This window comes from Panthera pardus, unplaced genomic scaffold, assembly GCF_024362965.1.
Source record: "Panthera pardus isolate Hobbes unplaced genomic scaffold, ASM2436296v1 HiC_scaffold_2, whole genome shotgun sequence".
In the NCBI taxonomy this organism is placed as follows: Eukaryota; Metazoa; Chordata; class Mammalia; order Carnivora; family Felidae; genus Panthera; species Panthera pardus.
This window is the reverse complement of record NW_026526765.1, coordinates 52,476,121-52,489,151: the sequence shown is the minus strand read 5'-3', so window position 1 is coordinate 52,489,151 and position 13,031 is coordinate 52,476,121. Positions and strand designations below refer to the sequence as shown.

Genomic DNA, 13,031 nt, shown 5'->3' with positions numbered 1-13,031 from the left:
ACTTTATTAGTAATTGGTAAGTTTATATTATTGTATGTACTGAAAGTAATAAATGTATATTTTCTTCCTACATAGTGTTTCTGATGTTCTCCCTAGTCTTTAGTATTACTGAAATTTCTAAATATTATTTTATAAGACCCCAATCAATATTTAAAGCTAAAAGATCCATTATTCATTTAAAAAAGTAATAGTACTTTTTTAAATACTTTTTTTGAAAAGTAATCATTTAAAAAGTATTTAAATGATTTGGCAAAATAGGTAACCCATGTTCCATGAAACCTTCCCCAAAATCATCACTGCTGATGATTCACCACCAGCAGCAGGTCAGTGAAACTGACCTGGCACCGTGGGCATATTCCATACTTGTTCTTCATCAGGTAAAAGGCTATGATACAGAATTCCACATTACCCCCTCCTAACGGAGTTGTGTTAGTTTCCAGGGAAAGAATCAGGGCGGCAGAAGGACAGAGTGCATTACCTTCTGTATTTTATACCATATGCACATAATGTCTACTCTAAAATTAACATACATTTTAAGAATTTAATACAGCTGAACAGTCCTTTATCAGAATATTCTCTTTCCTTGGCTTTTATCACCACAGTATCTTCCTCTTACCTTTTAGGCCAGTCCTAATTTGAGTCTTTTGATGGCTGTAACTGTCTTTTACCAGAAGATTCTCTTCTAGATCCTCTAGTATCCTCACTCTGCTCATCCTCCTGACAAAAGTCTTATGTGCTCTTATGATTTAAGTTATTTACACCCTCAGCATCTTCAAACATATACTCATTCATTAAAACATATGTATTAAGTGTCTACTATAGGCACTAGGTACTGGAATACAGCAGTGAGTAAATCAGATAAAAATCTCTGTGATTTTTTTTAACTATTATTCCATGCAGTAAGATGAAAATAAAATGTGTAAAATATAATACGGTAGTAATATTTTCTAAACAGACAATACAAAGCAGGAAAGGGCAACAAAGGTGTTAGGATGAAACATGGAAATTTTCTATTGGTCCCACCTCAACCCTCACTTCTGAGCTTCAGGTGCATACATCAAAACATCCAGTGTGCCTTGGATGTCTAGCAGGTACCTTAAACTTAAACTGTGACCCAAACTGAGTGTATTATCCCCAGCAACTTTCTTCCAGCACCACTACTGAACTACTCAAACCAGAAATGTGTGAGTCCTCTTTGGATACCTCTCTCATTCCCTATATTCCATCTGTCACAAAGTGTAGTCAGTTCTATCACATAACTTGGGCCACTTCTCTACATCTTTATTGCCACTATCCTAATTCAGGTGAACATCAATTCTCCTCTGGATTCCTACAAAAACAGATCTCACTACAGCTACTACCATCTTCCTCCAGTGTCACTAAAACTCATCCTGTCATTCCCCTACCTCAACGATCAATGGTCCCAAATTGCTACTGCCCAGATCTCTAACTGCATCACTCTTGGGACCACTTACCCTTCTCCTTTAGTCTCAGGGTTCTTCCTTCATTCTTCATCTATGCTATCCTCTCTTGGCCCAAGATATTTGCACATACTATTTCTTCTTCCTGGAACATTCTTCCCCCAACTCTTCATTAGGCTAACCCATCTTTCAAATCTCAATTGAAGCATGAATTTATCCAGCAAGTTTTATTCAAATACTCAAAATGGTTTATTTGCAGCAATTATGGATTCCATAATATCCTGTCTTTCCCACTTTACACATCATGCTACACCAGTTATTACTTCTATAACAGCTCTACCCATGTGGGAGTGTGAACTCCAAATGGGTAAGGACCAAGTCTGCCTTTACCACATGTCATCCCCAGTGCTTGTCAAATAATGTTTGACATAGAGTAGGTGCCCAGTACATATTTACTGAATAAATGAATGACTATTTTAGTAAAGATTAAGGGCAGATGATTGATGATTGCTTTTATCTGGCATTTATATGCTTCATGCACAGAGATGATTTTGAGTCATGATCTCTAAATAGTACTTACAATTTTGCCTTCTCATTGTGTATCTGGGATCACAGAGGATGCTCTCCAGCAACTGATACATCTTCAGATTCCAGTAGTGCCCTCCCTTGCACATTATTGTTCCAATGTTCACATTCCTAGGTAGTGATATCAGTCTTCCGGAGAGAAGTCCTAGAGAAGTCCTAGAAGTCTGCTGTACAATAAAGACCCATTTCAGGTATAAGTTGATCTCAGGTTTTATAGCTAGTGGAAATATCTCTTTGATTATGTTAGTAACATCTATTGGTAATAGATATCCCTGAGATGTTACCATATAGAGAAAATATTTTTTCTCCTTTTGATTGGTTTCAATACATTGCCTTTTTAACCTTATCTTAATTCCCTTGAAATGTCTGTTTCTCTCTTCTCAAGCCAGTCTACGATAATTGCATTAAATTTATGTCCACTCAGACTATATAGATTAATGCTATTAAACCTTGTTTGTTTTCCTGTCCACTCATTATGCTTTATTAAAAATTGTTAATATTTGTTAATTTCATGCCAAATGCTCCGCATATATTTATGTCATTCTAAAATCAAATGGAGAAGGTGCAATTATCATTCTCAGTTTTACACAGGAGTAAACCATGGCTTAGAGAGGCTAACTGACCTGTCCAAGTCACAAAGATAGGAAGTATTCAAACTGGGATTTAAACCCAAAGTTCTGCCTCCAGTTCCTTTGAAACTCTCAGTTTGCACTGTGCTATTGTTTTACATGCTGAGACACAAGTTATTTTAACTCTTTGCCCACCTCTCCCTTAATTTTCTGTATACGGTAAGCCTTCAATAAGTACTTGTTTAACTCTTCACTGGGCTGTTATTATTACTGCTGAATGACAGTATTTGTGGTACTGTTCTTTTCACTGATTTTTTCTTTCCCAACCCAAACTGAAGAGAGCATACGCGGGAGAGGCTGGCAGTGCAGAAAGTGCAACAAGGATAAATAAAAGTCGGAAGGAAAATACAAGATTGCTAGGGTTTCACCAGTTAGTTACTTGGGGTTCAAACTGCTTTAGGAATCCGCTGGACGTAATGCTAGTAATCTAAACTTTGTTCTTCCTTCAGGACGTTCGCTTGTGTCAAAGATTCCCATTGTAGAGAAATGTAAAAAGAAATGGAGGAAAATTGGCAATTTTGCTCTATCATGGGTCTATATTTTGGTTCCTGTAACTCGCAACCTGAGTAATTAATGATGGAAGAATTACAGATTTCACCTTTCTCGTTTATGGCGCTGATTTTCACCTGTCCTTAATTCAGAAACTCCCTTACTCTGTCAAGACACACAGCTCTTCCTTCCCGCTCGCGTTTCCTCCCAGGGGCGCTTTCGGATTCCCGCCTCAAAGCCCTCCCGCCTCCACCCTCCCCCCGGAGTCATTCCCCCAAGCCTCCCCAGGATGACCCTCTGACCTAGGCGGGGGAGGAGGGAGGTTGTCCGGAGGTAAATGGGTCAGGAGCAAGGCTCGGACCTGGACCGCGGGGAGGCCCCGGTGCTGCGGGGACCGAGAGCCGGCCGAGCGCCGCCAGCCCCTGCCTCGGCTGCGGGCGGCGAGCGCCCCTCCTCCTCTCCGACTTGGCCGGCAAGCGCGCGCCTCCCACTCCCGCAGCGGCCGAGGGCTCCTCGGGCCGGGGGAGCTGCGCCGCGGCCGAGAGCCGGCAGCCGGCAAGGTCTCGGACGTGGGAACTAAGGCTGTCTAGTCTAGTGGTTAGGGACGCTGGCTTTGGAGTCCAATTCTGTTTCCACCTCTCGCCTCCTAGGTGACCTTGGGCGAGTTGCTTCGCTTCAGTGTGCCAGTTTCTAAATCGATATGGGGAAACTGAGGTGAGGGTTAAATCCTAGGATTGTTGTATTAACAAAGCACTCCAGGCAAGTAGTAAGCGCCCAGTTAATAGACAGCAACGGTCAGCCCTCAAGAGTGAGAAGCGAAAACTGCTCTGGGTCCAAGGATGTAGGTTTGCGCTCTCGCTTTTCCAGTTCTGCACCGAGGAGTAGGGGGAGGGGCCGCCGGGAGCACCTGCCCTCCCTCCCCTCTCCCCCTCCTCCCCTGTTCCAAGATAACTCGGGAGTAGCGGGGAGGCATTCGTCCCAGCCTTGGGTCCGGGCTCCTTAACGCGGCCCAGATCCCCCAGCCTAGTGGCAGCCCGCGGCGCCCGCGGCACGTCTCTCTCCCGCGAGCTGAGGAAACATTTCTGCCCTGAATTGAGTATCTCCCTCCCTCTCCGACCACAGAGCTCGCTCGCTGCCACCTCTGGGACTCGGCAGCCGTGGGGAGTCCGGCAAAGCCTCGGGCGGGAGGGAAGAGACAACCTCAGGGTGTGAGAGTGTCCCCCCGCCCTGGGAAGGGAAGCGAGGACGAGGGTTGGCGCGGAGACCGGGGGAGAACACCGGGCCCCCTGGCGCTCCTGGGCCCCATCCTCATTTTGCTGCCTTCTAGGGACTGCTCTGGCTTTTCCCGTCCCGAGGCACACACATCCCCGGAATAGCCAGGTGTCCCAGGCCGCCACACGCCCGGCTCTCCGCCCAGGGCAGAGAGGCCGGAGGCTACAGCTCAGCACGCGGCGGGAGTGGGCGGCGAGCGCCAGCAGGCGAGGTAAGGAGGGGCGGGGGGCGGGTGGGGAGAGTGCCTGCACGTGCGCGCGCCTGTGCGCGTGCTCCGAGGGGGCGTCGGGTGGGGGTCCGCCCCAGGGCCACCCGCCCTTCCTGCACCGTGTCCCCGCCCCAGCCCCCTCGCCCCCTGCACCCAGGCTCGGGTGCTAGCCACGCGCGTTCCCCACGCCCCCGTGTCCCAGCACCCCCTGATCCAAACCCCACCCTCCCCACTAATAATTTCCCAATGCAGAATCAGACCGAAACCTGGAGAGAGAACGTTGCCTTTCTGCTCCCCTCGCCCCCCCCCCCCCCCCCACTTTCTATAAATAATCCGGACTAGCGGGTCAGGCACGTCACACGGCAAGAAACCGGGACCCCGACGTTTTCTTCTCTGGGAATAGGGGGTAAAGGGTGAGGAGAAGGAGAAAGAAATCGCTCGTGAGTAGTGAAGAAAAGCGTGCTCCTTGACTCCTAGAAGAGACCAGGCACCATTTTATTCTTTTCTTTTTCTTTCTTTTTTATTTTTCTATTTCTTATTCTCTAACCCCCCTCCCCGCCCCAAATCCAATGGATTGCTCAGCACTTCTCCCATTGGTTTCTTTCCTCCCTCCCCCTTCGACTACTGCACCCACCGTCCCTCCCCCCCAACCCCCGCCGCACAACCCCCACCTCCAGCACACGTCTCGCCCCACGCAGGGGATGCTATTCTCCAGGAAATAAAGTTCAAACTCCTCGCCTCATAGGCTTGCTGAGACCAGAAATGGGCTCCCAGGCACCCGTCTTCCACTAGCACTCCACACCTGCTGTCTTTTAAATTCCTAATCTGGTTTTGCATATTTAAGAGGAAACATACATACACGCCCCAAAAACCCACAACCCGTGAGGTGCAAAACTGCCTCCCGCAACTACCAAAACTTACCCGAGGCTCTAGTTGTTTTTGTCTTAACGGAAGGAAAACAAAGATTTTACTCTGGGCCCTCCAGTGGGGTGATATTCAACTATGTATATGTTGTACACATATATGTTTTTTCTTTCTCCCCTTTAATTTTTTTTTTTTTTTTTTTTTTTTTTTTTTTTTTTTTTTCCTTAGCAAGAAAATCTGCTCGGTCCCAGGCAGCCGCCGCTGCCCCTTTGATGTTTTGGTACACCGTGCGCATGCGCCTCACATTAGAATTACTGCACTGGGCAGACTAAGTTGGATCTCCTCTCTTCAGTGAAACCCTCAATCCCATCAAAAACTAAAGGGATGTGGAGAGTCCGGAAAAAGGGCTACTTTGGGATTTGGTCATTCCCCTTAATAATCGCCGCTGTCTGTGCGCAGAGGTAAGTGTGCCCAGCATTTCTCTTTTTCATTTCACTTTGAAGGGCTCTGTCTGCATACCTCTGTTAGCAGGGATCTGTAGTGAGGATCGGATAGATGCTGAAGACGCTGTGCCTGCTGCCTTATTGATGCCTGTTTATTGTCTTTTCTTTTTTTTTTTTAGTGTCAATGACCCTAGTAATATGTCGCTGGTTAAAGAGACAGTGGATAGACTCCTGAAAGGCTATGACATTCGTCTGAGACCAGATTTTGGAGGTAATGGGGTTGCCTTGGAAATAAGAAACAGCCTAGTTATAGCCTAAGCTGTCTTTTGAGCTTTGTGTGCGCTGTGCCTTCCCTCTCCCTATTGTTGGCTGCATGTGGTATATCGGATGTGTCTCTGTGTTACCATATTGAGAAAGTGATCCAAACTTAAGCCTATTTGTCAGTATCCAGCACTTAGATGGTCTTTCAGTGAGACCCTCTTAGAGTTTATAGGTGACTGCTGTTCTTCACCTTCACTGCTAAAATCCTTTGCTTCACCGTCTTTGCTTCATTGAGATACCAGCCTCTTAAGTTTAGTTAATGGTGTACCCAGAGAACCTGGCTTACTGGAGGCCATCGTGAACATTTTTGAGAATAAAATGTGCAGGCAGTTGGTTGAAAAGTGGAATTAATCCCCTGTGCCCGCCTACTTTGGAAGAGTTCTGGCATGGTTTAAAGTGGCTGGTGTCTGGGTATTCTCCAGTCCTGGAAGCCCCACTGCTTAGGGCGGTGGGAGGGAGGGGGGGTTCGGGAGCGCCAGAAGGTAGGTGGGGAGGTAGGTGGGAGAAGGGTGAAGGACCCCTTGCTGCAGCCTTAGATACACTGTTATGCCCATTTAATTTTGCTTTAGACTCTTATGAAGCTCAAAGAGTTAAACCTGCTCACTGAAGGACAGTGGGAAAGAATGAGGAGGAGGGGGTTTTAGTGCAATATATAAAATTCCCTTGAGCTAGACTGATTCCTGTGCTTCTGTGAGTTATGTGTATTCTCACACTGAGACAGCTACATATGTAGACAGAATTGGAATCTCTTCCACAAAGGCACGTGTGTGCGTGTTCCATAGAGCGTTTCCTAGAGGAGTGCCTGGCACTCTTTTTAAAAAGGAGCAATGAGGGTGAACAGTGGGGGAGGGATCTGGGGCAGAATACCCCAAGCCCAGGGACTACTCTTGCTGAGAATGAATGAAGTTCTGAGAAATCACGTGGCTGGCCATCTTGGTTCGCAGGTCCCCCTGTGGCCGTGGGAATGAACATTGACATTGCTAGCATCGATATGGTTTCCGAAGTCAATATGGTGAGTACTGAGGTTTATAGTTGTACCTCTGCAGACCTTCATTTGGGGACAGGAAGTAGGAAGGGGTCAGTCAGTGGGGGTGGCATAAGCATGAGTAAGCATATGAAATGGGGATGAGGGCTGGGCATTTTGCTTTGGAACCCACTGTGTTTGAGGTTTCAGAGCCCTTGCTTTTTGGTCCCTAATGATTTTTCCAAGCTGGTTCGGATACTTGAGAATTGGTACAGAGCAAGTAAAATGCATCATAATTCATGTGCAAAACACAACCACATGCACAAGATCCCTTGCAGAAGCCACATTTCCTAAGGTTTATTGAGGAACCAGGTTCATCAGGTGATTTTCTGAGTTTGGAGTGGGGTCAGGAAAAGAGGGAACGGTTTTGAGGCTATTTCACAAGGAATATAATCTTACAAACTAAACTGTCGCTAATAGACTAAATAAATGACCCTGGGATACAGATGTCCACTTGTTGCTTTCAGAGATGGCCTTTTTACAAGCTGATGGCTGTCACCTCCCCCCACAATTGTTCACCTGCTCTTTTAATGTCTCTTCCCCACAAAAATAAATTAAAAAATTGTCCACCCTGTGTTCTGAAGGTAGGCTCAGACCCATGTGCCCTATCTAGTCACTTTTTCAATGTTGTACACTGCATGTCCTAAGCTTATACAGTTAATGGACAGCAGCACTCCTTAGTGGCTACCTCCTTGGAATTGGGGCAAATGCTGAGAAAAAGCCTCTCTCTTCCTGACCAGGGACACTTGTGGGGGGTTTGTTTCATGCAGGAGCGCCCCCTGCTGCCCATGTGGGGGCACTGCAGACAGACAAAACCATGACAAGTGTCCTAGATACCCCAGAATACTTGGGCTGCTTCTTTCTCCAGTGACTTTTCTACTCTGTGTTGTTAAAGTTTTCTCCCTTGGAAAAGTCTGTCTAGAAAGGCCACATTTGACTGTAAGATGGTAATGTTACTTTCAATACTGAAAGCACACCGCACATTTCAGAAGACTGTTGTGGCATGGTTCTTCCTAGAAATGAAATGCACTAATAAAGAAAAGGGTGTAGTGTGTAAAGTTTTATGTAAAAGACTTCTCAGCCAGCCATCAGGACTTGAAAGTTAGGACATTTACTAATTAACTCAAGAGAGCAAAAGTAGTTGATATGTTCTTAATATTATGCAGATTTTCATATTCCCAGAGTTTAAATAGAGAGAAAACTCAAATAACTAACCTCATCCCTATACATTGTCCAAAGACAGGTGATAGTCATTAGCATTATGACATTATAAAACATAACTACTCCAGGGAACATTCAACTCTTTCTATAAAGTTTCCACAAAGTTTTAATGCCATGTATCTTCTTATATTCTAATTATTGGGAAGGCTTTTTTTCATATAGGATATAAACACAGACTGAGACAATACTGGGTGATTCAGAACCACAGATTTCCCACATATTATGAAAATTCCCTGTCTAGAGAATACATTTTCCTTGGGAAACTAATTTCTCAGATGCACAAATATTCGCTTTTGTGGAATTCTAGAGGTCTTTCATTAGTTTAAATTTTGAGTTTTACTAGAAAAATTTAAAAAGGTCCTAATGTGGGTACTTCCTAAGTCCCAAAGACTTGAATCTAAATTGTGTTGCTAGACACAAAGTGATAACAGAAATCAGGTGTGGTTCTGTGCGTCCTGCATGTGGTTAAATTGGGCTGCTTTCTTTTGCCTTTTGATTTATGTTATTTTTTTACAACCCTCCTCTTTGGAGCATCACAAAAATGGTGTCCTATGGAAAATTAGGAAATAGATTCTAAACAAACAATGATGAGATGATAGGTCACCTGTGATAGGTCAGCTATGAACTTGGATATATTATATTCCCCCAACTGTTTAGAGTAGTGCTGTGCTGTGTGTGTGTGTGTGTGTGTGTGTGTGTGTGTGTGTGTGTGTGTATGTGTTTTAAATTTTGTTCACCTTTTACCTGCATACAGCATTTTGGAAAGGTGTCTGAGCTGGACACAATGCCAAGACCTGCTAGTCAAAATATAGACCCAGCTAAGGTGGGGTGACATCTCTTAAAGCTGTTTACTGTTGATGAAAAATCATGGGATGTTGAAAGTGCAAAAACAAATGTCAGGTTGTAAATAGGCCAGTACTGCAGCATTAATGATTAGAACGAAATGTTAAAAATTCCATGCCAGATTCCTTTCTTAGCCTACTGCTACCACATGTGGACTTGTCCAGACACATTTTTTACTTGTTGAAAAATTAACACTTATTTCAGCTAACATTATAGTGACTTAAATTAATCCTTCAAAGAAAAATTTTGTGATGTATGTTATTTTTAAGTATGCTTATTTGATTTGAAGCAACAGATGGGAAATTTCATCATTGGTGTGTAAATAAAATAAAGATGTTTGTGGCATATTACCTCTAGTATAGGGGTCTAAAAGTGTTAATATGTCTTGATTATTTTTAGTTCTGAAAGAATGGTTGATTATTTAAATGAAACCTCAAAAGTGATTAACATACATGTTTTTGCCTCATTATCTTTTATTACCTGCAACCTCTGGTAATTGTAACTTTCTTTTACTATGGTGAATCTTCCTTTGAAGGATGGTAGGCTCCAGACCATTTAGATTGTCACTGACTCATTTGTACCGAAGGAAAAGAGACATGTCAATGTGATACTTTTGGTAAATGACAATGATCGAAAAATCTGAACCAAATCAGGAGGCTTGAATACTAGTTCTGCTTCTGCTGCTCAGTCATCCTCAGGGAATTCACAGATGGACAGGGCTAAATTTCCTCACCTGTTAAAGAGGAGGAATAGTCCCATTGTACCTATTTCAGGTGACTACCAGAATTAACAAAACTAAATATGTGAAAGTGTTGATGTTCCGTGAACATAGCTTATGTAGAAGACTGAATAACAGGCTATCATTCAAGAAAATTTGTGTTCACTCCAGCTGCTGCCCTAAAGGTAATATACTAGGTCTCAAGTTTGTTTTTTTTCTTTTTTTTTTATGTGTGAATTGAGAGGGGACATATTAATTTGACTTCCAACTCAAAGTTATATGTATTTCTGGTTTGGTTTATTTGGTAGCTCTGTTGAGTACAAAAAAGTTCCAGGAAAACATGGAAATCTAGCATAAATGTAAGGAAAATGCAGAATTCCTAAATGTCATACAGTTGTGAGTTCTTACTCGTGAAGGTGAGGACGGTAGCTTACTCAGGTGACTGTTGGCCCAATGCTAGATCTTTGGAAGAATGTGATTTCAATTAGAATGCTCCTGAGTGGAAAGCTTGGCTCTAGAATGAAATATTTTTAGATGTCTTGGTTACATTGGCAGGGATCTTTTTGTTAAGGTTCTTTGATGAAAAGTGCATTTTAAGATCCAAAATTGGCTCTGAGAATTATGGACTGAAATAGCTTTCTCTTCATTTAAAGTAGATTCTTCTCCATCTTGAAACAACACATTTGCCAACCAAAGAGTGAAGCAATATTTCACTTTTGAGGAAAGAGTTCTAGTAAACACACACACAAATTACCTTTTTATGGAATGGCAAATGAAGAAAACTGCTGCCTTTTTTTTTTTTAAAACAGATGTTTTCTTGCATCACCAGATGCACAGTTTAAAATTCAATTCAACACAAATGCTTATTTAGCAGCTACTATGATCCAGCCATGTTGTAGGCCTCAGAGACAGAGCAATGAACAAAATTGATTTGTTTCCTGACCTCATGAGACTTAATATCTAGGTGCTCACTATTCTTAATTCTTCTGTAGACTCTTACTGTACTTATGCTTAGCATAGTCTTATCTTTTCTTTAAAGCTTTTTTATGAGCAGCTAAATGAGTACCTAGTGGTCTGTATTTCCCATGAATTCCTTTGTCACTTCTTGGTTTCACCATTCATTTGTTATTTGCCATTTCAAAATGCTGTGTGTGTTACATATTCATTCTGTTTTCCTGATCATGTTATAAACTACATGTAGACAGTTATAATATATCACTCCATGTGGTTTTGCTCTATACACAATGACTGGTTGGATGTTAGACTCTGGGTGAATGCCACAAATATTGGGTAAACTATTTGTTTTCATAGCAGCAATTTGTTATTATTCACTAGACACCGTACCATATATGTGGAGAAACAGAGCATAGAATCCTAGTCCTCAAATTCAAGGCATTCGTTGTTTAATATAGAAAAAATCACAATACAGGATTATAAGTGCTTTGAAAGAGGAAATACAAAGGGTATATTGGGAATGCAGAATACTAAGATATTACATAGAAATTTATAGGTGAAGAAATTAACTAGAAATTAAAGGATTGTGGATAGATGTTCCAAGTAGAAATAATGGCACATAGGAGAAAAAGACACAGAAAAATAAATGGGGTTAGGAATTTGCAAGTAACTTTGACTGGAATTGGGAGTGGGAGTAAGGAGGTGATAAAAGCTTGTATTGAGATCACAGGTGGTGATCAAATTATAGAGACCATTTTTGCAGCTTGAAGTGTTAAATTTTGTTCCAAAGACTGTAGAGATCCATGAAAGGATGTGAATAGGAGAATTGCATGAACAGATTCACACTTCAAGAAGATGCTTCTGAAATATGAAGAGTTAAGCAAGACTTAAGTTGGGGGATAAGATGAAAACTCACTGCAAAAATCCAGGAAGAATTGATGAATTGAGGCAGGGATGTAAAATAGAAGAAAGAAAAACAGCACATTTATGAGGTAGAAGCAGAAGGACCTGGTGAATCCCAAATTTCTGATGGTACTATTTATTAATATTCAGAAACAAAAGGGGCATCCAAGTTGGAGGCGGGAGTGAGGGATTAGGTATACGGGCAGATGGTGAGCTCAGTTTGGGATATGTTGACTTTTCAACACACATGAAATCTCCCAGTGGGGATTGGGAAATACAGGTCTAGAGCTACGTAAAAAAGTCATGACTAGAGAGGTGAGCTTCTACATTGTCACTGTATAGGTAGTATTTATAACAGTATGAATGGACAAAATTAAAAAGGGAAAGTGAAAAGACAGCTACAGTTGGAGATCTGGTGAGCACAAGTCGAGGAACACTGAAAAGGAGTCCACAAAGAGTAACAAGGAGCTAAGCAACAATCAGAGAGTTAGGAAGAGAACCTGCAGATAACAGTGTTTTGGAAGTGTGGAGGTACAAGAGAGTTTAAAAAAGAAGGAAGTTATCAGTTGTGTCACATGCCAAAATGATCAATTGAAATAAGTTGTGAGATTCATCTACCGAGTGTAGTAGTAACAAGAGCTCACTGGTAAATATAGAGGACCTTTGGTAGTTGGGAACTATACTTTTGAAGTTTGGATCCGAAGTAAAATGGGGAGAGAGCAATTACTAAAAGGAGTGATATATAATTTGGAGAAGTTTCCTTTGGAAGGGAGCAGGTTGCAGATACAACACAGGAGATGGGTGGGGCGGCGGGACAGGAAGCTAAAGGCTCACTTAATTGAAGACCTCTGTATTCTCTCCAACATGGGAGACATTTCCTATTGAGAATAGAGGAGGTTAAAATTGGCCTCTGTGGAGAAAGGGTAAGTAAGTGAGGTTACCTGGGACACACAGAAGGATAGCCAAGAAGCAATGAAGCATGGTGAAGTGTATATGAACACTCTCCGACTACAGGCAGGCTTAAGCCTAAGTGAATTATGCTTAGAAGTTCTCCTACCCAACTTTTAGCAAGCTATTATGTTCTCTCCTTTTTCTTCTACTCCTTTGCGCCATCATCCCCTCTCCCTCTCTTGTAT

General features: G+C 42.8%; 1 protein-coding gene and 1 long non-coding RNA gene across 5 annotated transcripts in view; one reads left to right on the top strand and one right to left on the bottom strand.

Moving 5' to 3' along the window:
• LOC109267437 (uncharacterized) overlaps positions 1-3,921 on the bottom strand; it is a 40,192-nt gene extending 36,271 nt beyond the window's left edge. The window contains exons 1-2 of the long non-coding RNA XR_002080098.2: positions 3,427-3,921; positions 2,002-2,173 (exon numbers count right to left, since the gene is read on the bottom strand). This is a non-coding gene — a long non-coding RNA (uncharacterized LOC109267437). The remainder of the gene's footprint in view (positions 1-2,001; positions 2,174-3,426) is intronic.
• A 165-nt stretch (positions 3,922-4,086) lies between these two features.
• Positions 4,087-13,031, top strand: part of GABRB2 (gamma-aminobutyric acid type A receptor subunit beta2) — a 245,375-nt gene continuing 236,430 nt past the window's right edge. Inside the window, exons 1-4 of one of the 4 annotated variants that reach the window (XM_019450220.2) lie at positions 4,087-4,607; positions 5,701-5,929; positions 6,091-6,182; positions 7,177-7,244. In XM_019450220.2, coding sequence (XP_019305765.1) covers positions 5,853-5,929; positions 6,091-6,182; positions 7,177-7,244 — 237 coding nt within the window. In that variant the 5' untranslated portion in view covers positions 4,087-4,607; positions 5,701-5,852. Of the gene's footprint in view, positions 4,608-4,955; positions 5,045-5,700; positions 5,930-6,090; positions 6,183-7,176; positions 7,245-13,031 lie in introns of those variants that run through there. The other 3 variants (XM_019450222.2, XM_019450221.2, XM_019450223.2) reach the window with 3 other exon arrangements.